Source organism: Periplaneta americana, chromosome 5, assembly GCF_040183065.1.
Source record: "Periplaneta americana isolate PAMFEO1 chromosome 5, P.americana_PAMFEO1_priV1, whole genome shotgun sequence".
NCBI classification, from domain to species: Eukaryota; Metazoa; Arthropoda; class Insecta; order Blattodea; family Blattidae; genus Periplaneta; species Periplaneta americana.
Genome location: NC_091121.1, coordinates 48,573,435 through 48,597,916, shown reverse-complemented (window position 1 = coordinate 48,597,916; position 24,482 = coordinate 48,573,435). Strand labels below are relative to the sequence as shown.

At 34.6% G+C, this 24,482-nt stretch overlaps 1 protein-coding gene across 6 annotated transcripts in view; it reads right to left on the bottom strand.

Annotated features, from left to right (window-relative positions):
* The window catches only part of Nox (NADPH oxidase), an 804,684-nt gene that overhangs the window by 24,983 nt on the left and 755,219 nt on the right, over positions 1 to 24,482 (bottom strand). For all 6 annotated transcript variants that reach the window (XM_069825605.1, XM_069825607.1, XM_069825610.1 and 3 more), the window contains 9 exons: positions 23,445 to 23,655; positions 19,507 to 19,733; positions 17,719 to 17,907; positions 16,038 to 16,231; positions 14,591 to 14,912; positions 12,592 to 12,769; positions 7,290 to 7,489; positions 5,737 to 5,884; positions 2,729 to 3,107 (listed from right to left, as the gene is read on the bottom strand). In XM_069825605.1, the coding sequence (XP_069681706.1) occupies positions 2,729 to 3,107; positions 5,737 to 5,884; positions 7,290 to 7,489; positions 12,592 to 12,769; positions 14,591 to 14,912; positions 16,038 to 16,231; positions 17,719 to 17,907; positions 19,507 to 19,733; positions 23,445 to 23,655 (2,048 nt within the window). The remainder of the gene's footprint in view (positions 1 to 2,728; positions 3,108 to 5,736; positions 5,885 to 7,289; positions 7,490 to 12,591; positions 12,770 to 14,590; positions 14,913 to 16,037; positions 16,232 to 17,718; positions 17,908 to 19,506; positions 19,734 to 23,444; positions 23,656 to 24,482) is intronic.

Below are 24,482 nucleotides of genomic sequence, written 5' to 3'. Positions count from 1 at the left end.
TACCAGTACTAGCCTGCTAAGCCTAACTGCAATTTTTATAGGAAATAAAATATTTCATATCTACTTCTCTTCTTTTAAGACTTTTTTTTTAACCTAACACACCATCTTTTCCGGTGTGTTTTGTAACAATGTTGATAACTGAGTATTTTAGGGTGAAAGTATTTTTAGGTTATATTATAGTAGCAAATAAAAAAAATATTGTAAACGTTTCATATTGGTGATGTTTTGTAAAGGGAATAGGCCTAATTAGTAAAAAAACATAATTCTGAATGTTGTTATTGGTATATTTTTTTATGATTTTAACGTTCTGAAGTAGATTGTCACTTCTCAACAAATTAAGATTGAAAGAAACCTACACTAAGCTTATGTGTCCTCAAAGACCATGACAGACTTTGCCATTTGCCAGTCAGATGCAAATAAACATTTGATGGGTTACACCTGCAAAGAATTCCCACTGCCAAACTAATTAAAAAGCATTATTAACATTATACATTATTTTATACAGTTCATTACTTAAATGGACAAGAAAATTTCGAAAAAAATAATACTCCATATGTTCATATTTCTTATATCAAACTATTTACATGTAAAATTTCTGAACGTATTTCTTTATCACAACTTATACAATATTATTACCTTAAAAGGCAAGTAAAGAAATCAGGCATTTTGTTTCAGAAAAGTGTGTGGTCTACGATCTAAAGGATCAGTTCAATCTTTTATTAATTGTGAGAATTTTCTTTATCATTTATGATCTTGATTTTAATTTATTTTAGTGCATAATTTGGCTTATTTAAAAAATATGATATAAACATGTTGTTCATAAAGTATGAAACATTAATAGAAGGTTCAAACATGTTTGAAAATAAATAATTTCTAAGCATAAGATTAATTTATATTATGTGCTTCCAAAGTCAGTACAATTTGTTTCATAAAATACAGGATTTCTACAAAATTATTTATTATGGAATGCTATGAAGCTTCTATTATAGCTAGAGATTGTCACATTTTCTACCATCGATCTCATGACCAATGTACATACTAATATCTCATTCAGATATCAGTAGAAGTGCACCCAAAATCCCAAGCATAAACTATGTTACATGTCACTCTAGCAGTAAACTATTTTTTATATTCACAAACTTACAAATTAACCCTCAAACACAGAGGTGCAGTCTCTGAGACCTCTCCAAAATTTTAAATGTGAAAATGAACCAGTTCCCACCACTTTACGAATGTGAATGCTTGTGTACTTTCTGGCAGGAAGCTGGTGGTGCAGTTCACTTATTGGTATATAATTATTTCTTGTACCATATTGGAGATGATATACATAGTATATATACTACTAGAGGTCTCGGAGACCGCACGTCTGTGTAACTGGACTGTATTTCTCCATTCTCGAAGTGGATTTTACACAAGGCCCTTCGCTAAAAGTTAGTTCTCAAACCAGTGGTCCTCTAGAAAGAGTTTTTGCCAAAGTGAACAAAATGTGGACATAAGAGAAAACACATTTGAACTTCACACATTGAAGGCATTGTTAATCACCAAAGTTAATTTTAAATACAAGTGCATTAACTTTTTTTTAGTTTTTTAAAAGAGAGTAAGAAACTTCTTATGGAAATTCATTCATAAGAAAAAAAAATTGCGATCCTACTCTTCTTAGTAGGCTAATGTAATTTTGTATTTTGTGTAATGAGCAATATAAGTTTGTATTTTGTAGTAATTCTGTTTTATATAATATGACAAATCTTTAAGGTTAATACGTACATTGTGTTTCCATTATTTTGAAATTATTGAAGAAATAAATTTTATTTTCGGTGTTGAATATTTTAGGATCAGGATAGGAAATTTTTCACGAAGCTGTAGTGTTAGAAAGTGTCCCATTTTGAGTTTCAGACATTCTGGTCACATTAACTTATCATATAACAGCATTATCTCTCAATTTTTATTCAGTGTTATGGTACTATGGTAGCATAACTTAAAGTTTAAGTAGGTATATACAGAGAGGAGATGGAGTTTGAAAGTATTTCTAAAAGAAACTTTTTACACAGGGGGGGGGGGGGGGAGAGAGAAATTCAACATGTTATCTCACTAAGCCATTCTGTGTATTATTTTGTAACTAATATTTTGCGGAATAATAATAATAATAATAATAATAATAATAATAATAATAATAATAATAATAATAAATTTTAGTAGGTTATTTTACGACGCTTTATCAACATCTTAAGTTATTTAGCGTCTAAATGAGATGAAGGTGATAATGCCGGTGAAATGAATCTGGGGTCCAGCACAGAAAGTTACCTAGCATTTGCTCGTAATGAGATGAGGGGAAAACCCAGGAAAAAACCTCAACCAGATAACTTGCCCCAACCGGGAATTGAACCCGGGCCACCTGGTTTCGTGACCAGATGTGCTAGCCGTTACTCCACAGGTGTGGGCAATAATAATAATAATAATAATAATAATAATAATAATAATAAATAATGACAATGATGATAATAATAATAATAATAATAATAATAATAATAATAATAATAATCATGATGATGATGATGATGGTGATAATAATAATAATTGATTATTCATCGTTATGCTCAGAATTTCAACTCTAGCCCATCATGTGACAATATCGAATTAGTATTTTTTTCCCCTATTTCCATTATCACAAAATTTCTGTATCATTTCGCCCCAACACATTCATATGTAGTAATTTCAAAAGGATACTTACTTCTAGGGGCTTCCCCATAGGATAGTTGACTGAAGAGATGGGAGACTTCCCTGCCACAACCTCAAGACTGACGTCGTCACTACGGGCCCCTATTTTTACTATTTCAGGGGCTCTGCCCTCCTCTGCTGCTCTCTCTGGATTCTGGGAGGCGCCACTGTTTCTGCTGCTGGCAAGGAGAGCCACAGTGGCGTCGCAGTTCTCAAGGCTTGGCGTCTTGAAGGCGATGATTGTGGGTTTGGTACGCATGTACCGGAAGCTCTGGGCCAACGACTTGTTCTGTGGACTCAGGTAGGCCAGGCCCAGTGACTGCATCCTGGCCCGGCGAACCTGGCACTCATCAAAACTCTTCTCTGACTCTGAGCGCATGTACTCTCGCAAACTAATTGAGAAACCAACATTGAAAACTCCCATTACAAAATCTCTCTTTAAAAGTTATGTACTGTGGTGGACAAAAAATTGCCTCCATTACAATTCTTATGTCCTAACACGTGATTCACTTGAGCTATAGCAAAATGCATGCCAGATGACGGTACATGCTCCTATATGTAACTATTAATTTAGATAAGTCGATTTATAGACGTCTTACATGTGTGTTATAAATCGCGCGCTTGGGCGTGGGTTCGATTTCCACTTGGACTGATTACCAGGTTGGGTTTTCTCCGAGGTTTCCCCAACCATAAGACGAATGTCAGGTAGTCTATTGCGAATCCTCGACCTCATATTGCTATCATCAATCTCATCGACACTAAATAACTGAGTAGTTGATAGTTGATACAGCGTCGTTAAATGGTGGTTAGTGCTTCAGTCCTGAGACTGGTCCGTCCCAGTGTAGAGTGCCCTCTATGCATCCCTGTCGTTGTCCTTTTGTTTCATGTGTTTATCCTTGATACATCCTGTGTCTTCTAGCCTATTAGTTTTTCTATCCAACTGTCGTCATTAAATAACAAACTAAAAAAAAAAAAATAATAATAAATCGCGGTGTCTCCTTGCATAATGATTATCGTAATACTAGAAATATTGGCTATGACACACTTAAAATACCAATATAATGTCCCTGAATTAGGTTAAAATCATATTAAATGGAAAAAGAAAAGAACCCTGCCAGGACTCAAACCCGAGTCTTTACACGAGATATCTCCTAGCGTATTTACTAGACCATTTAGTCATGTGCTGTAAGGTTAATTGTTCGGTCATTCTAAATGTTTTTTTCATGTTTGAAAAGCAATTTTCGAAATAAATTCTGGGACTAATACACATCATTGAGTTTAATTAGAAAGAAACCTTTCACACGTACTGCATTTTGATTCTTATCTCTTCTACTTTAATGCTTCAATCAGCAGGACAACTTGTATAGTAGCAAGTGTTGTGAACAGGCTCCTTTGAATGTTATGTTGACATTTTTTTTTTTTTTTTCAAAAAAGGAATAATTCTTGAATATATAAATAAAATGTGTACATGCACTCTGTAAATGTTATAAATTTGAATATGAATAGATTTAATTTTTTGCGCTTGTTTTACAATATACAATTTAAAAATGTGAGAACATTAAAGGTATTGTAAAAAAATTTCAGACATGTTACTTAAAATTTGAGGGAGATCAAAAATTTTGAAAATATGCAAATAATATTTTTATTATTATTTAAATAACTCTTAAACTGCTCAACCTGCAAACATGAAACTTAAACACGTCATTTACTTATTTAATTACTTATGACTTTTAAGAAACCCGTAGGTTCATTGCTGCGCTCACATAAGCCTGCTATCGGTCTCTATCCTGAGCAAGAGTAATCCAGTCTCAGCATCATATCCCACCTCCCTCAAATCCATTTCAATATTATACTCCCATTTACATCTCGAACTTCAAACAGGTCTTCTTCCCTCCGACCTCCTAACTAACACTATACCTATGCATTTCTGGATTCGCTCATACATGCTACATGCCCTGCCCATCTCAAAAGTCTGAATTTAATGTTCCTAATTATGTCAGGTGAAGAATACAATGCGTGCAGTTCTGCATTGTGTAACTTTCTCTATTCTCCTGTAACTTCATCCCTCTTAGCCCCAGATATTTTCCTAAGCACCTTATTCTCAAATACCCTTAACCTCAATCACTTTACTAGTAAAAAAATAATAATAAATAAGTAGATTATTACAAATTATATGAAACTGATAACATCAGTGAGGGAAGTGAGACGGTATGCGATGGTATGGAATACTGCCACTGGTTTCTATGACCAGAAAACAAACCATTAGTGAAAAATGACATACCGTCACTGACAAAATGTGATGGTAAAAATTTGTTTATACATTTCTTCACAGCAAAGAGTACTATCTGTTTTCTTCGTAAATCTAAACCACAACCTTCTGGAACTGTATTCAGTGTGTATTTAGACACGCTTATTTGATAAGCTCACCCGTGGAATGCTTACAACGGTAGTATTTCAAGTATAGAAGGCTGTGGTCTGTAGCTTGTGGTGGTCTTTGTTACCAATGTAGTGACTGTATCATTTTTTTGTTGCGCTTTTCATTAATAATTAAGTAAGGCACTTTGAAGCTTTAACATTATTTTTAATGAGTCTCAAAGGACATTGTAAAATGATCTAGTAAATAGCTGAAGAAACTTAAAATTATTTTATTAAGAAATTTAATGTGTTGTGTAAGCTTCAAAGATTCACGTTACAGTACTGATTGTACGAAACAATTTATTGTATACATCATTTATGTATATGTTTTAAGGAAGGGGGTACCTATGACTTTTTTAAATCGAAGTATGCCAGAAGAAAATCTTAGGGAAGCATACCGCCTTTGGTTTTTTTCCACTTCCCTCACTGGATAACATCAAATAACAACAATATCTAAATATGTTAAACTTCGCTGAACTGAGTCTACTGGAGATTATGCTGATCTTTGTGCGCACACCAAACAGAAAAGATAGAAAAAGTTTTGAAATGCTTGCGGAGCAGATTATTTCCTGACCTTATTGTACTTTCCAGTCACAAAATACTTACGCCATAAGTCGCTCTCTCTTCTTGACACGAGTCTCCATGTCAGGCATAGACAGTGACTTCGATAATGGCGATTTCTTGGTCATCAACAACATATGCAACTTCTTCTCAGGGGTCAGTTTTCTGGGAGGACCCGTTAGACTTGTGCAGTCTGAAAACAATTCATGTAATGTATTTTGCAGTTTTAGACGCACTGGTATCATCTTCGGTAGTAAGTTCCCAAGCTGGTCATAGGGTCTGAATTTCATAACTTCAAACCTGGTTGAAAATAAAGTGATTGGTCTTAAAAGGTGAGAAAATCCATCACATGACTTCTTCCAGGAAGGAAGTAAAATTATGGGTCCCGTGTGATAGATTTACAACAAATAAAATAACCCTTCAGTGATAGAGACCTCCACACAAAATTTGTCGGTAATTTCCCGTTCACGTTGAATTGCGATTCTGAATGACCTCTGTAGTTGAAAGTAAACCACTACGAATAGCACAACCATCATCAAGATGATATAATAATTAGTGTTGTGGGATTTAATCGATTAATCGATCAATTTCTGTTGTAAGATTAATCGATCAAAAATATTTAATCGAATAATAGAGTCGATTAAAATTAACCGGTTGTTGTTGATATTAATTATTATTTTGTTAATACAAAATCATACTAAAAATTCCGACAATATTTCTCTCTCGGAAACTGCTTACTTAAAAGCACAGTAGTACTGTTATTTTCTAACTGTAAACCAGGTAGTGTAGGGAAAATCTTTGCAAAAACACTTCAGAAAGAGCTGGAGATATGGGTACAGTGACCTAGTCTACCTCTATTGAAAGTTGAAACACACTGCGAAACCCTTACTATGTTTTATGGTTTTCCAAGAAAACTTCCACCTTGTTGTCAGCATATGAATACATACTTTTCTGGAATTCGTCCCACTCATCCCTTATAAAACAGTCATGTCCACACTGTGTGCAAGTGAGAGCATAACTACCATTTTCAATCTGGTAATTCGATTACAATAGGGGCCAGTCTTCTGTTTTGACCGATGTACTTTTGCAGGAGTTGCAGTTTCTGTCCTGAGTTTGTATATGAAGGTTGTGTGTTTAGTTTGATAAAGAAAAAAAATAAGTTTTCTGTGGTCTGTGAAAAGTGTAAACTCCATTATGTCATATGAGAGTTTGAGAGGCAACTCGGTGAAACGTTTGAATGTAAATTGAACGATCATGGAGAAATGCTTGACAGAAAAAAAGTTTTTTCGTTTTAGTGATGCAGGAAACATTGTTAATAAACATAGAACGGCACTTCATTCAGAGGATGTGAATGCACTCACATGTTTAAAATCATGGATGAAGCACATTAACTAGGTGAGTCTTCATATTTTTTGTTATTTATGTTCGTCTCAAAAATTCTCGGAGAAATTGACACAATAAATTATAAGCCTCATAATAAATATGTTAGTATGTAATTAAAATAGTTAATCTAAGAAGGAACAGACTTGGTATTTTTATAAATACAAAATTGAAAGAGAAATATATAGTATATATTTTTTATACATATGCTGCATTACCATTATTTCCTGGATGAGGGCCACTGAGGTCTGTGTCAGAGTGATGTGGCATTGAGGAGTTTAGATTGAAGTCACTGTCGCTGGATGAGCTCTCGTTAAGGTAGCCAGTTCGTGGAGAAGCGCCTTCCTTTATGAAGTCAATAGTCTTGCCTCTGACACTGGAAGAGCTGTCACGATCTGCGAACTTTCTCTGGATCGACCTATGAGCAAAGATTCAACGTACAACCATCATTTGTAGCTGATAACGCACAAGGTTTATTATCAGAAGGAAACAAGCATCATGAGACAATCATTCAATCCTTTTACTCTGGTTACTATTGAACAGATTTTGTTCATGATTCGGAGTCCACTTCTTGAAGCAATTGGCCCTATTTACATTATAGTATTATATCTTATCGAAATGTTGAACTTCTCATTATCAATGGCTCTTCTGTAAAAAAAAAATTAACTGCAGAGAAATTAATATAATAATGTCCTTATAATTGCCTTCTGTGACACATAGTATAAGCTTCATATATAACCATATATTTCAAATTACATACATTACAATCAATCACAGTTCAGAAAGCAGTGTATGGGCCTAGCGCTGGATTATTTTATTTTATTTGAAATTTGAATAATTATTCAATAATGTCGCTTTCATACTTTCTGATCATTACAATCAGAACATAATTCAATTTAAATTCTGTCCAAATTCAACGTCGCAAATTTCTAGCGCAATAATTAACAATAGATCCCTATTAGAAACAACAACAACCAAATTTCTTGGCTTAAAAATCGATAATGTGTTAAATTGGAAAAATCATATTAAAGAAATTACCCACAAACTAAATTCAGCTTGTTTTGCTATTATATGCAAAAGATAGTAAATATCAATACCTTAAAAACAATATACTTTGCATACGGTACTTCCACTCGGTAATGAGTTTTGGAATAATACAGTAGCGTGCAAATTAATCCGAACACGACATATTTTTACATTTTCTGTCATTGTTGGCCTCACAGCTGCTCATACCGCTTTAACTGACATCTGTAGTACGTGTAATTCCATTGTTGAAGGTCTGTCATTATTTTTTTTATAATATGCGACATTTTGCCTGTCGTTTTGTACTTATAAGCATTTCAGTTGTGTTGAAGACTTAATACTGCAATCCTGTGTACATTCTGTCGTCTTCACAAATGGATACAACTCCACGAAAACGGTCTAAAGTTATAACATTAGCAGAGCATTCTTCTACGACACAGAGGCAAATTGCTGCAGAATGTCACATCGGTTTGGCTACTGTTAATTCGATCATAAAACGATACAGGGAGACTGGATCCATCACACCCCAGAAAAAAGGAAACTGTGGCCGGAAAAGGAAGACTTCACCTGCAGATGATTGTTTAATTATCAGGAAAAGTAAATTAAATCCTAGACTAACTGCTGTCGACTTAACCCGCGAGTTAATGGCTACCACTGGGGCGAATATTCACGTCACAACAGTGCGGCATAGGCTTTTGGAAGCTGGAAGAAGGGCTCGTAAGCCTATTAAGAAGCAACTGCTAACCCCTGTTATGTGCAAAAAATGCTTAATGTGGGCAAAATTACATCAAAACTGGACAGTGAATGACTGGAAGAATGTACTTTTTTCCGATGAGTCTCATTTCGAGGTCCACGGCCACCGTGTTTCTTACGTACGGAAAGGATCCGAAAAAGTAACAGCAGCTCACCTCCAACAAGCACCCAAATACCCCCCTAAAGTAATGTTTTGGGGTTGTTTTACATATGAAGGGCCTGGAGCATTAATACCTATCAAGGGAATGATGAATTCTGACAAATATATTCACTTATTGGAAACCAGAATCGTACCCCAGCTGCAAAAATCATTTCCGGATGGCAGAGGTGTGTTCCAACAAGATCTGGCACCATGCCATACGTCTCGAAAAACTACAGAATTCTTCAACAAGAAGAATATTCAGGTACTCCCCTGGCCAGGTAACTCACCCGACATCAACCCCATTGAGAACTTGTGGTCAATTTGCAAAAGAAGAATGCAAAAAATGGATTGTTCTAAAAAGGAGAAGATGATTTCTGCCCTCATTGGTGTATGGTTTCGCGATGAAGAAATGAAGAATATTTGTGGGAAATTAGTGGAATCCATGCCAAATCGTCTCAGAGCTGTTATTAGGAACAAAGGAGGCCACATAGATTACTGAGGTATGTCTTAGATCCTTTTTTTTATCCCGTTTGAGTGTTTTTGCATAAGTAATTACGTTGTTCGGATTAATTTGTACGCTACTGTATTCTGGGGAAATTCCACAGATAGTAACAATATATTTCTATTACAAAAAAGAGTAATTAGAATAATAGTAGGTGAGAAATCTAGGGAGTCGTGTAGGACTATTTTCAAAAAACTACAAATAATGTCCATGGCTTGTCAGTATATCTTTTCATTAATAGTTTTCCTCGTATGTAATCGTGAAAACTTTGTAACTAATTCAACAGTTCATAGCATAAATACACGTCAAAAAATGACTTTCATACTCCATCGGCAAGTCTATCGTGCTATCAAAAAGGAGTGTGTTATATGGCAGTAAAAATTTTAATAGCCTCCCTATCGATATAAAAAATGAAACTCAAAACATAAAATTATTTAGGGCCAAATTAAAGATGTACCTAATTTCTCACGCCTTCTATTCTGTAGGTGAATTCATGACATTCAATAACACTTCATGAAATTGATACTAAAACTATGTGTTGTACTAGTAGACTATATTGTAAATCTCGTCTGTATATATTTCATCTAGACTGTGACTATAAATTAAGATTTTATAATAGTATTAAGTTTTTTGACTTGTTCCATATTCTAGCTGTAAGCATGTATGAATACCTTGGAATGTTAATAAATACAATACAATACAATACAATACAATACAATACAATACAATACAATACCAGAATATAGAGACTGCATTTCCACAAATAAAATCTTTCTGATGCAATGATATTAGTGTCTTCTGCCACAGAAACTAAGCAATCAGAAATGTTTATTTTATATAGATATTTTGTGATGGAATAAAATAATTTTCTAATCTGATGTTATTTAATTTGTTCCATTATTTTAGTGAACTTAAGCATTTCTGACATTGCTGTGTAAAAAAAAAATTATAGACGAACTTCGATATCTCGAAGTACTTCTGGAATCTGGTAATGCTTCGGAAAAAAAGTCCAATACCATAAATTATTATTTATGGCAAGTACTACCGCTTAGCAAGGAGAAGAATAATATTAAACATATGCCATTATGTCTTCGCAATGGTGCTAATTGTGTTACTATATTGTTACAGTATAATACCACCTGTAGGGATTGACAAGGGTAGGATTAATACTAATGTGTTTATTTCTGGAAAAGGACACTTTCAAAGGAAGGAAAATACTAATGTACAATACTTGTTAATAATCCTATTTCATCATATTCATTCATAATTAATTGATGAACTAGTGGACTTACTCGTGTTAAATATGTAATATTCGTCCGGCTTACAGCTGTTTCAGTGCATCACGCACCATCATCAGAGCCTACTAGATCGCGGCGTCATCTCGAACTTCTCTGCCTGTTAGGAGGGTGTGTTTTATTGTTGGAATGTGTTGGATTGTGGAGTCGAATAGTGTGTGTGTACTGAAATTGATCTGTGTGTTGAGGATTTGATCAGGGTGTGTTTTAGTGTGTTTGTATATTTCGTATTGTTCTAGTGTGTTGAGTTTTTGGTTCTTGGGTTGTGTGTGTAGGATTTCCATGTCCGTATTTATGTTATTGTATGTGTGGTTGGCATTCATACTCAACAATGAACACAACAAGTATGCAGACAACATAATATACTGGCACAGATATGTAGACGATATACTCATATTATACAAAGGAAACAAAAGACAAATACACAAACTACACCAATACACAAACAAATTACATCCAAAACTTCAATACACACTAGAACTTGAAAACAACAACTCCATAAATTTCCTAGACATCACCATAACAAAAATCGACAACAAACACACCTTCAAAATATACAGAAAACCAACCACCACCACCACCACACACATACACAACACATCTAACCACCCCATACAACACAAACATGCTGCATTCAGGACAATGGTACACAGATTACTCAACATACCCATGAACCAACAACACTACAATGAAGAAGTGAACACAATCAAATTCATAGCACAAGAAAACTGATACAATCCAAACATAATAGACAACATCATAAGGAAGACAAAATAAAAACTTAACAAACACATAAATACACAAAACACAACACAAACACAAGAACGCAAGAAATACATCACACTAACATATGAAAACAAAAGCACACATAAGATCGCATCTTCATTCAGAAAACAGAAATACAACATAACATACAGAACAGAAAACACACTACAAAGACATCTCAACACACAAAAAACACAAACAAATAAATACGACCACACAGGTGTATACAAACTCAAATGTAATAGTTGCGACAAGTTCTACATAGGACAGACAGGCAGATCATTCCAAACTCGCTACAAAGAACACATTAAAGCTATAACCAGAGGACACAACACATCTACATACGCTGATCACATAACCAATGCCAACCATACATACAATAACATAAATACGGACATGGAAATCCTACACACACAACCCAAGAACCAAAAACTCAACACACTAGAACAATACGAAATATACAAACACACTAAAACACACCCTGATCAAATCCTCAACACACAGATCAATTTCAGTACACACACACTATTCGACTCCACAATCCAACACATTCCAACAATAAAACACACCCTCCTAACAGGCAGAGAAGTTCGAGATGACGCCGCGATCTAGTAGGCTCTGATGATGGTGCGTGATGCACTGAAACAGCTGTAAGCCAGACGAATATTACATATTTAACACGAGTAAGTCCACTAGTTCATCAATTAATTATATTCAAGTGTTAAAAGTGGTGTACACAAGATTCAAAAATGGAATATTCATTCAATTGTACTTAATGCGTACATTACTTTCATTTTCACCTTGAAATTGAGTTAAAGAGTATGTATTTCTTATTGGGAAGAGAAATAGTCATCAAGATATCGAAAAAAGCGTGTACTGTAATACAACGTCGAGATATAGGAAAAATGTTTCATGTAAATTATTTATGATTCTGCCTGGAAATTAAAATTACTTCGATGTATCGAAAAATTCAGTTACAGAAGCACGACTTAAAAAAGTTTGACTGTATTATCAAGTTAAAATTTCTGCACTTGACTTACGCTTGAATTTTCCTGATGCCCTTCGGTTCTGTGCGTTCTGGTGTTCCATTAATGGCAGGAGGTCGGTTACCAGTTAGTTGTCCATCCACGTTGTGTAGCTTCTCCTGCTGCTGCTCGAAATAACCGTATAATCTGTTCGTCCACTCTCCCACTCCCCGAATGTGGAGACATATGTCATCTGTTCAAACAGAGATATTGATTTTGTATGTTCCTTCATAAATGAAAATACTTTCTTCAAAGAACCACGTGACATGAAAACAACAAAATAATATTTAAAAAATAAACAAAAGTTATTCAGTGCTGTAGTTGGGCTGGTAAGGGTCGGTACGCCATACTGTCTAAAATAAAAACTGGCTGTTACCGTACCAGAAAAAATACAGACTCGAAAATATATTAATTACGTTTAAATAGTCTTTAATATACTTTGAAATGGAGGATATTAGTTATTTGAAGAACATTTTGATTTTGATAGCCTATTTGGCATAAAAGTAGCATGGCTAGCATCTCATATCCTTTGCTTGAACACTTCCACTCGTTGTTTTATCAGCAGTAATTGTGATTTGTTAATTTCAACTTCTATACCGCAGTGGTATTTCTATAAATAATTAACACTAACTTTATGGCATGGCACCTCGAGAAATCTGCTAAACTCATTCTCTAATTTCAATACTTGCATAGATGCCTTCGCACAACACTAATTGTACGATGTGGCGCCTCAAGAATTCTGCTGCCTTACTTGCGAATTTTAAAACTCGCTCAGATGTAATGCTAGCAGTTTTCTAGAGGAGGAAATATTGTTACTTTTTGTGCGTTCATGAATCTTGAGTCCAGCTACATATTATAGATTCTATTCCAATTTCAATTGAAGAATGTGAATGAGCATTACTGTACTGAACGATATCTGCACTAAGAAAATGAATATTCTTCCAGTAAATGATTTTTCTAGGTTTTTGTTCCTAAAAAGTGTTGTTGGGTCACCAGTGTCAGCGTTTAATTTCTCGCCTTATATGCAGTTGTGGCTGCAATCTAGAAGGAGATCTGCAAAGGAGATTGCATGATGAAAAAATAACCTTGGAAAAGAAGATCAGTACGAGTTCATATAGTGTAGTCTGATGAAGGAGATTTCAACAGTATCCTCTAAAATTTGTGTCCAACTACAGCACTGAAGTTAACGGAATCCACAGTCTCCTTTGTTGAAGATAAGGAGTGAAATATTTATTTATCTACAGTTTATAACTCAATACAACGTGTGAATCTAAAAATCGCAAAACCCAAAAAAGGTTAAAAACTCAAAACTGAATGAATGAATGAATGAATGAATGAATGAATGAATGAATGAATGAATGAATGAATGAATGAATGAATGAATGAATGAATGAATGAATGAATGAATGAATGAATGAATGAATGAATGAATGAATGAATGAATGAATGAATGAATGAATCAATCAATCAATCAATCAATAAATAAATAAATAAATAAATAAATAAATAAATAAATAAATAAATAAATAAATAAATAAATAAATCTTAATGCATCCAGCAGAATGCTAATTAAGTTCAATTTAGTCAGCTTTAGCCTTCAGTTAGAGTTTCCTCTAACAAATGAGAGAAATTCGTATTCATTATAGATGCCTGCTGCCAGTAATCAAAATTGAGGTGTGGTTAGTATGTGTTGCAGAGCCGAGTCTTGAAGTAAATAATAAATTGTCCTCCTTCCCACACTCATCTTCTTAAATTCGCTTGACTCACAAACCAGTAGACATATTCAAGTAACCTTCTTCTTCTATGATATAGAGCAGTAAAAATTTTGGGATGTAATAAAGAGCGAAAAATTTTAGAAAAATACAAATAGCCTAATTACATTAACAAACTTTGAAATTTTGGAAAGAGTCTCCGGGAGCTATTTTGACATTACATATTTACGATATATGAGGTTATCATTTTGGAGAAAGGTATGCCAAATTCTGCGTTCATAGGTCATTGTGTTATATCTTACCTTCCTTCTCTGGAGCGCTGCTGATAGTAAATGGGTGCCACTCATACTTAGCAATAGCAGGGATGTTGACAAACACGTAGTCTCCTGGGTGGAAGTCGAAGTGGTGGGGACGCTTTATGACGAGCTGCGTCACTTTTGACGGCAACAGCGTTCCACACCTGATGTATGTCTTGCCTCGCTCTGACTGCATGGACACAAAGCGGAAGATGCGTTCCAGCAGAAATATGATGCCAGGAGCAATGAACCACTTCCAGAAGTTGGGACCGTGGAAAATGACCAACACCCAGAATGGGATGTACAACAGATGAGACCAGTAGAACACCTGCAGAAACATGTATAGTGGTTAGGGAATTAACGTGACTTCAATACAGGTCCAAAGCATTTTAGAAAATTTATTTTAAACAAATGGTCTTTTTGAGATTATAATAAGTGTGTATTTTAACGTGTTAGTAATTTAAAAACAAATGTCCTTTTAGAGTATATTTCAATGTGTTAAGATTTTTTAAACGTGGGCTTCGAAATAATGTAAAAGTCACAGAGGACAAGACAAGGAAGTTTAGAGTGAAAGAGACCATGAGAAACAGAACTTTTAAATGCTTATAAAACAGGATATCATAATCACAAAAATATTTCATAATAACTAATTAAAAACAAAAACTTAGTACAGCATTGAAAAAAAGAAGGCAATGGGTAATTTCTATGCAAAACCCTTAAAGATGATTAGGGGTGATATTAAAAAAATAATACCTTTGAGATTTCTTTCTGAAATTGATCTGTTCCTATAGAAAACTTTGTAAAATGTTTTCTACTGTTTCTTTTTCCATCAATGAAACTTTATGACATGCTTCTGTTGAAAATGTAATTACACATATTGGAGAACAGCTTTTTTATATGGACAGCAACAATAAAATTGTTTTAATAACTTGTGTAACAAAACGAACTTTTCTCATGAATAATGACTACATCATTTTTTTGGCTGACGTTACTTTTGATTATGCTCCCAACTATTTCTATAAAATTTACACCATACATTCGTGTGTTAATGCTTTAAATATTTCTGTAGTGACTGTTTTTTTGCCAAATTCTAATACCCAAACAAATAACAACAATTCGGATTTGCTAACTTTATTCTAAATACAGTACTATAACCTGATTGAAAAAAAAATTTAAAATGTAGCGAAAGCAGACAAACTGAGGAACTGAAAGTTCACAATCTCATTGAAATAAAGTATGCTAAACGTAATATTATATAATTAACTTACTCACTAACAATATCAATTGCATAATTTTGAAGAACAAGAAAAAAAATATCCCATTCTAACAAGGTGAAAGGATGAATTTTTTTTTTCTTTATTGCAATTAAAATGAAAATAATATGATGAACACTATTATGTAGCTCAACTGAATAAAGTTACTTGGCAACTTATGAGCTGTGTAGAGTATGTACCTCAAAACATCCACCTCGCCGCACAAAAGGCTGAGAGCAGATGAACATAATGATGAGTATAATGATGAGGGCTACTCCTGTAGGGTTGGCAACACCTCCCACCAGACCAAAGAGGCCTGGTCTGTCTGTCAACAGCCACTCCGCAAGCGTGAAGTTCGCTTTGTTGATTACTGGGTCATTAACTACTATCACACCTGTAACACAGAGAAGAGGAGTCAGTCCGAGACACTTGTTGACTTGTTCAGTGGATCAGAGCAAAGAGCTCAGAGTGAAACAGACTAACAAGCAAATCATGAAAGGATCTGAGATTAACATCCAGACAGACAGAGACTTGTATGAAAGGTGAAGGGCACCACAAAAAGAGAAAAGTGTCTTCTATAAAGAAAATAAGTTTAAACAAGAGCAAAGAGCAAAGAGAAACTAAGATAGCAAAGAGAAACCAAGGTAGCAATGAGAAACGAAAGGACCAAAGAGAAATGAAAATAGCAATGAAAAACGAAAGTAGCAAAGAAAAACGAAAGTAACAAAGAAACATAGAAAAATGAATAAAGAAAGGAGAAGTGAATAACGAAAAGAAAACTGAAGAGTGTAAAGAGAAGCAAAGAAAGCAAAGAGGAACAAAGAAAGCAAAAAGGAACAAAGAAAGCAAAGAGAAACAAAGAAAGCAAAGAGAAACAAAGAAAGCACAGAGAAACGAAAGAAGTAAAGAGAAGCAAAACAAGCAAACAGAAACAAATAAAGAAAAGAGAAATGAAAAAAGAAAAGTGAAGAAAGAAAACAGAAATAAAGAAAGCAAAGGGAAATGAAGGTAGTAAAGAGAAATATAGGAAGTAAAGAGAAATTAATAAAGGAAAGAAAACCGAAATAAGGAAAGATAAGCTTAGAAAAAGAAAGAAGATAACATAGCGAAGAGAAGATGAGAGACCGACGAGATACGAAGAAAGCGAAGAGAAACGAAGAAAGTGAAGAGAAATTAAGAAAGCAAAGAGAAACGAAGAAAGCAAAGAGAAACGAAGAAAGCAAACAGAAACGAAGAAAGTAAAGAGAAACGAAGAAAGCAAAGAGAAACGAAGAAAGCAAAGAGAAACGAAGAAAGTAAAGGGAAACGAAGAAAGTAAAGAGAAACGAAGAAAGCAAATAGAAACAGAAAAGAAAGTGAAGTGAATAAAGAAAATAAAATCGAAAATAGGAAGAAGCGAAGGAAGTGAAGAGAAATAAAGAAAGCGAAGAGAAATGAAGGTAGAAAATAGAAACGAAGATAGCAAGGAGAAAAAAGAAAGGAAAGAAAAATATATGTAGAAAATTAAACCAAAAAATAGGAAAGAGAATGGAAGAATTAGCGAGAGGTTTAAAAGCAAAGAGAAAGGAAAAATAACGGAATAAGAGAAAACAAAAAGGTAAAGAGCAAAAGAATTGGAAATGAAATGATTAAAACTAAAGGAGAAGGAAATTAGAGTGATACAATACCGGTAATATATTTTAAGGAATGATGCACATAAAGTAGGAAGTACATAAAATGGAGGAAGAATTAAAAAGAAAAATGGAACATTGGGGATTATAAGAAGGAAAAATGACGAGGTCAAAAAATTGAAATGAAAAATATGAGATAGAAAATATAAAACTAAGGAGAAATTAAAAAGGAGGAGGAGAAGAGAAATTATAATAATTGATAAGAACTTACTGAAATTGAGTAGATGCATCAGTGTGTGCACTAGGCTGTAGATCACAATGAGTACGCCTGTCAGCTTGTGGAAGTAGATGTGCTGGTCGAGGGGCAGGATCACGCTGAAGCCGTGCGTGCGCAGGAATGTGATGCACTGCCGCAGCATCAGCACCAGGATGAACATGCAGTTGAAGTTGAGGCACTGCCCTGAAACCGTACGATTGTTCAGTTCAGAAGATAGCTACAAAACGTCCTTCCGACTGGACGCGTTCCTAACACGTTTGATTTAGCACCTTTACCAAACTACAGTAAAGAGTGAACAATAAGTATGGAATATTGCTAATAACACTTATTAGCAATATTCCATATTGTTCACCCAGTATAAAGAAATCCAGCTCATCTCAAATCTGTCTATTATTTCGCATATATTGTGGTATGTCTCGAGGTAAAATTAAACAGAGTTACATTAATATGTTACCTTTCGCTAACGACTAAATGGTCATCCAAGATTAAGCTTGAAAAAAGTATTCAGAAACCCAAAGGAATTTCCAGAATGAAACCAGAGACTATGGCTTTGGAAGCAAAATGTTTAGGTCTAATACGTTCAAATAAATACCGTATTTTCTCGAATACTCGTACACTTTTTTTTCCGAAGTTACAAGTAAAAAAATACGGGCGCGCGGTTTATTCGAAATGAAGTTAGCAACATTGCCTGATTTTTCTCCCGCACAACTGCTAAGGAGGTAGCGCATTCCATTATCTTCCCACACAGGTACTTCAATTTTTAACATTTTTAAATGGCGAAAACATTGAAAAATTAAGAAATTAACAGTGATAGCATGTAGCTACTTATTTAACAAATCACGTAGCATCATACAAATAAATCAATTTACTCACTCATGCTATTAATGTTGCAGGAATTGTGTAAACGGCCGACTAAGGAAGACAACTGATGCAAGTGCAGTGCGTACTCATAGGATGAGATTGAAATGCATCCTGTTCCAGGATATTTATTGTTAACTGAACTATATTCGTGTTTAATTTGTCGTGAATTTGTTTGAAAGTTTTATTCATTTATTTATGTTTATTTTTTTTCAAAAGTGAGGTGCGTGGATTAATCGAGGGCGCGGCGTATTCGAGAAAATACGATACTAGCACTTAAGAATACACATACGTGAAATTTGAATTTTCTTAACCATCTGATCTAGATTTTTCTTTTAAATTTTCACAGATTATCATCCTGCATATAAAAGACCTTTGTGCATAGTTTCATCTCATTTGGTCCAAAATTAATATGTATTATTAAAATTTTTGTAAATTTCAATTTTGTTTGAAAAAATCACTACTTCTACAATTTTAACTTTTTTTTTTTTTAACCCTCGAAGTTGTATGTAACTCACTGAAGTCAAATACTCTACACACGAAAATTATTGTAAGTTCAGAGTTGATTAATATTTACAATGTGCTAAATTTTCGCGATCGATCTTTAAAAAAATTAAAATTGTGTTTTATTTAATGACGCTCGCAAATGCCGAAGTTATATCAGCATCGCCGGTGTGCTGGAATTTTGTCCCACAGGAGTTCTTTTACATGCCAGTAAATCTACTGACATGAGCCTGTCGCAATTAAGTACACTTAAATGTCCTCGGCCTGGGCCAGGATCGAACCTGCAACCTCGGGCACAGAAGGCCAGCACCATACCAACTGCGCCACTCAGGCCGAAATCGATCTTTATCTTCAAACAATTTAAATAAAAATAACACAGAAACTTGGTATGTTAAAAGAGAATTTATTGTTGTACTGTACCACAAGCTCTTGCGACAATAACAAATCCATTGCTGGCGCGGTACTGAATGGACCTGGACACGAAGAGACCAATGTTGACTATCGCGAACAAGGTGAGGAAGATGAGATACACGTAGTTGTTCTTCACGTAGGGTCTTGACAGCTGGTAAGGGCGCAGTGTAGACATCTTGCCGAGGAGGGAGCGTGGGGGTGGCTTCGGTTTGGGAGGAACCAGCCATCTGTCAATGCTGCAACAAAATGAGACACATTAAATTACAGTCATGGAAATTGTGACGAAGCTACGGAAAAGGTGAACTTTTTGTTACACGATTCTTATGGTGCTCACAACGTTCTATAACGACAAAAGTGATCATATATGTAAAAAAAATAAGAAATAAAATAAATAAATAAATAAATAAATAAATAAATAAATAAATAAATAAATAAACAAACAAATAAAATAATAATAACAGTCATACTTTCTCATTATGCCCTTTGCACGTTTCGTAACAGTTGAATATCTTTATCGTGTTACAACTTATAGTACCATTTTTTAGTTCTTTAACTCATTTAAATAATAATAATAATAATAATAATAATAATAATAATAATAATAATAATAATAATAATAATAATAATAATAAGCCATGGGCGTAACTAGTCGCTAAGGTGCTTGTCTGCCGATTCCGAGTTGCGCTCGGAAGAGGGTCCGATTCCCGCTTGTGCTGATTACCTGGTTGGGTTTTTCCGAGGTTTTCTCCAACCGTAAAGCAAATATCAGGTAATCTATGGCGAATCCTCGGCCTCATCTCGTTATCACCAATTCCATCGACACTAAGTAACCTAGCGTCGTTAAATAACCAAGTAAAATAATAATAATAATAATAATAATAATAATAATAATAATAATAATAATAAGCCATGGGCGTAGCGCAGTTGCTAAGGTGCTTGTCTGCCGATTCCGAGTTGCGATCGGAAGAGGATCCGATTCCCGCTTGAGCTGATTACCTGGTTGGGTTTTTCCGAGGTTTTCTCTAACCGTAAAGCAAATATCAGGTAATCTATGGCGAATCCTCGGCCTCATCTCGTTATCACCAATTCCATCGACACTAAGTAACCTAGCGTCGTTAAATAACCAAGTAAAATAATAATAATAATAATAATAATAATAATAATAATAATAATAGTGATAATAGTTACAGTGAGTTAATAATAATAATAATGATAATAGTTATAGTAATAATAATAATAATATAGTAATAATAGTAATGATAATAGTTAAAATAATATTTTTTTTTTATTTTAGTAGGTTATTTCACGACGCTTTATCAACAGCTTAGGTTATTTAGCGTCTGAAGGAGATGAAGGTGATAATGCCGGTGAAATGAGTCCGGGGTCCAGCACCGAAAGTTACCCAGCATTTGCTCATCTTGGGTTGAGGGAAAACCCCGGAAAAAACCTCAACCAGGTAACTTGCCCCGACCGGGAATCGAACCCGGGCCACCTGGTTTCGCGGCCAGACGCGCTGACCGTTACTCCACAGGTGTGGACTATAATAATAATAATAATAATAATAATAATAATAATAATAATAATAATCCTGTCTGTATAATTCTACAACGATTTCCTAGTTTTTTAATTATTATTTATTTCTATATAGGATATACAGAACACATAATATAATTACAACAATTAGAAATATAAATAAAATAATACATCAATATAAAAAAGAGGATACAATAATATTAATAAAATTTGAGGACCGAATGAGCAGCGCTCGTTTTCGGTGGCAGTTCAGATATGTTATTATTATTATTATTATTATTATTATTATTATTATTATTATTATTATTATTATTATTATTATTACTCGACCGAGGCGAATGGAGCCGCGGGCGTAATGTGAACTATCGCGATTCGGTATTACGAATCCAGGAGCAGTAGCTCCGGCTGCAGGACTCCACTGGCCTCGGTCGAGTAATAATACAAGAGGAAGCCCTCTCTCTTTGCTGAATTTTAGGAACAGAAAAGTTACGCTGCTTTTGAAAATGATTTCTTGTACATAGCCTATTTTATATCCAGAAGGTTTTGTCAGGAGAAGTTTGAATTCGAGGTATACTTCTGTGCATATTATTAGTTTGTAGACGTAATTTTTCTGTTTACGTTACATTATTTTTCTAGAGTAATTCGGTACAATATATCTAACCGCAATGTTTTTAGAGTACCGGTATCCCGATGATATAACTTCATTTCTCGCTTCATTTTATGTGAGAAGTAAAATTAAAAATGGAACTGTCGGTTTTGATTTTAATGAAATCACTATTATGATTTTCTGATTTGAAGCAAAGACCCAATAATTTTTACTAAGCATTAGTAGGCTATTCACATGCATCATAGATATCGATATTTAACTAAACATCATGTATTGAAGTCACATGACCTACAAAGAGTTTTAACTCCATGACTTTCATTTCATCTTACAATGTTACCGAATTTGCCACATTCAACTGCTGGACCCTGTACATAGACAAATGAATTGTTGAGGGAAATTATATGATTCTCTTACCTAATGTTCCTTCCCTTTGGTGGCTTGAAAAAGAAACAATTATTATATTGAGTACGATATCAGTAACTATTAACAAATGATGGCTAGTGTTTGCATGCATGAGAATCAAACGCATAATCTTTTATTCAAAATTGCAAATCGTGCATTACTCATATATTCGAACATTAAAATATGATTAAGTTTTGTAATAAATCTCCATAAAGAATTTATAACACTTATAGAAGAAAGTAATATTTTATAAAGGTGAACAAGTAAGCCGTTTTAAATACTTAATCAACCTTCTTTAACATATGGCGTGAGAATCACATGAATTATATCTGTGGTCGGGAGGAAAAAGGTCTTAAGTCAATTTTTTTGTGAAAATGAGATTTTTATATATTCGGAAAGCGGGAACAATTCTCTACAATCTGGTAAAACGGCTAAAGTCAAATAAGACTCCTGACTAGATTTATAGAGCGTTATCAAATGTTCTAAGTACTTTTTGAACCGCGCACACAAAGAATAAAGGGCTTAAGTATATTTAATACTTTATTCCTTACAAACCAGCACATGTTTACTTTCCATGCTTCCCTATTAAAAAGGTCTAACATGTATCTTAGCCATTTTATCACATACTGATGCCCTTTCCTTTTAAAACTTTAAGCACCAGGGTAAACAATCCTATAATTGCTTAAGATCCATTTTGCATTCCTAATAATTTACATGTCTCATTTATTTTGACATGAAAAAGGTCTCATGTTTAATAGTCCCTTCTACTCAGTTTGGCTTCTAGTCTTAAAAGGGCTTAAGTGCGGCTGTTTTTGGAAATAATCAAGACAATTGTTAAATGAGCAATATTACCTATTTTAGAAGAAATATAAACAAATAATATCCAGGAAAAACCTCTTAATTAAGAAAACTCTATAATTGGCACCAATTTCAATCTTTCTATTGCTCTCCTGAAAAGTATAAAATTTTTACTGAAGACCTTTTTCCTCCCGGTCACAGATATACAAAAATATCACCTACAATTTTAAATTAAACACTATCCAATTTTTAGATAAAATGCTCAATATTTTCCTTTTGTATTTCCTGTAAAAACGATGTCAAAAATCCTCCGAAAAGGGAAATTTATCTATATTTACTAACACTGTAGTTATTACCAACCGGGAGGGCTTTATTTTGACTCGTTTAAAACTACATTGCGCACATACTATAAACCTGAATAGCTTAAACGAAGCCACCTATACAAATGCACAGAAACCGACTGTGTTTCAAAGTTCCGGACACAACAGTAGGGAACCCAGGAAGAGAGAGATTTGAAAGGGAAATTTCATTTTGCAACCGTCCTTAATTTTATCGTGATACAAATTCTTCAGGAGAAGGAAAGAGGGTGATGGCGCACGCGACTCACCTGATGGACAGGTTCTCCAGCAGTCCTCCGTGCTTCTCCAGCTGGTTCTTGAGGGCCTCGTAGGTGATGGTGCCCCTGTTCTCCGGGTCGGCGTCCTCGAACAGCGCCATGGTCAGGTCGTCGATCTGGTCCTCGCTGAACTTCATGCCGTTCTCTTCCATGCAGGCACGCATCACGTGCTGGAGTTCCCGATGCTGGATCAGACCGTCCCCTGCAATAATAGTCTACAATTGTGCAGAAACAGAGTTTTTCTCTTCCTATTTACATTTCTGCTCAACAAAAGCTTTCATTCAAGGACAAAGTATACGCTTTACTTGTTCTAAATCAGCGACAAATGATCACCAGCAGTATGAATTCATAAACTCCGTCATAGTCGTCCAAAGTCCGGTTGAGCAAGGAGAAGATTGTGCTGCCTTGCACAAAGGGTTTGGCTATCCAATGGCTATGGCAGACATGGACAATATGTACCCGCGCGGGCCCTGTATACACAACCTCTTCATTTCTCCCTTCACAAATATTCTATCTGTCTGCGTGTACGTTTTAACAGCCTGAAAGATTACTTTGGTTTGCTGGTGTTAAAGTATGAACATTGACGCCGACTTGTAAAATTTATTGGGGGTGCTCACTCACAAAAGGAAAACCACATTCAAGTTTAATATAATTTATGTTGAAACTGTTGAAAGTCCTTCTTCATTACAACAAACGACATTGTTAATTGGTAAACATAAACGCTCCGTTCATAGTCTGTTTAATCAATAATTATTTCACTAACAACACTACCATTTTTTATGAACTCAAATGCAGAGGTTCTCTGTGAGAATGGACGATAGCTACATCATTCATTCGTTGTTGACCCATGACAGACCTAATATTGTGTACATTATTTAGTTTAAAAGTATCTGAAATCTCTCCGGAGAGGAGACATCCTGGAATCCGGGTGCGGGAAGAGATTCTCTGCCGGGTCATCCCTGAATTCATCACTGCTAGTCGGTTAGCTAGCTGGCTGGTCAGTTTGTGACGTAATTATTTATTATTATG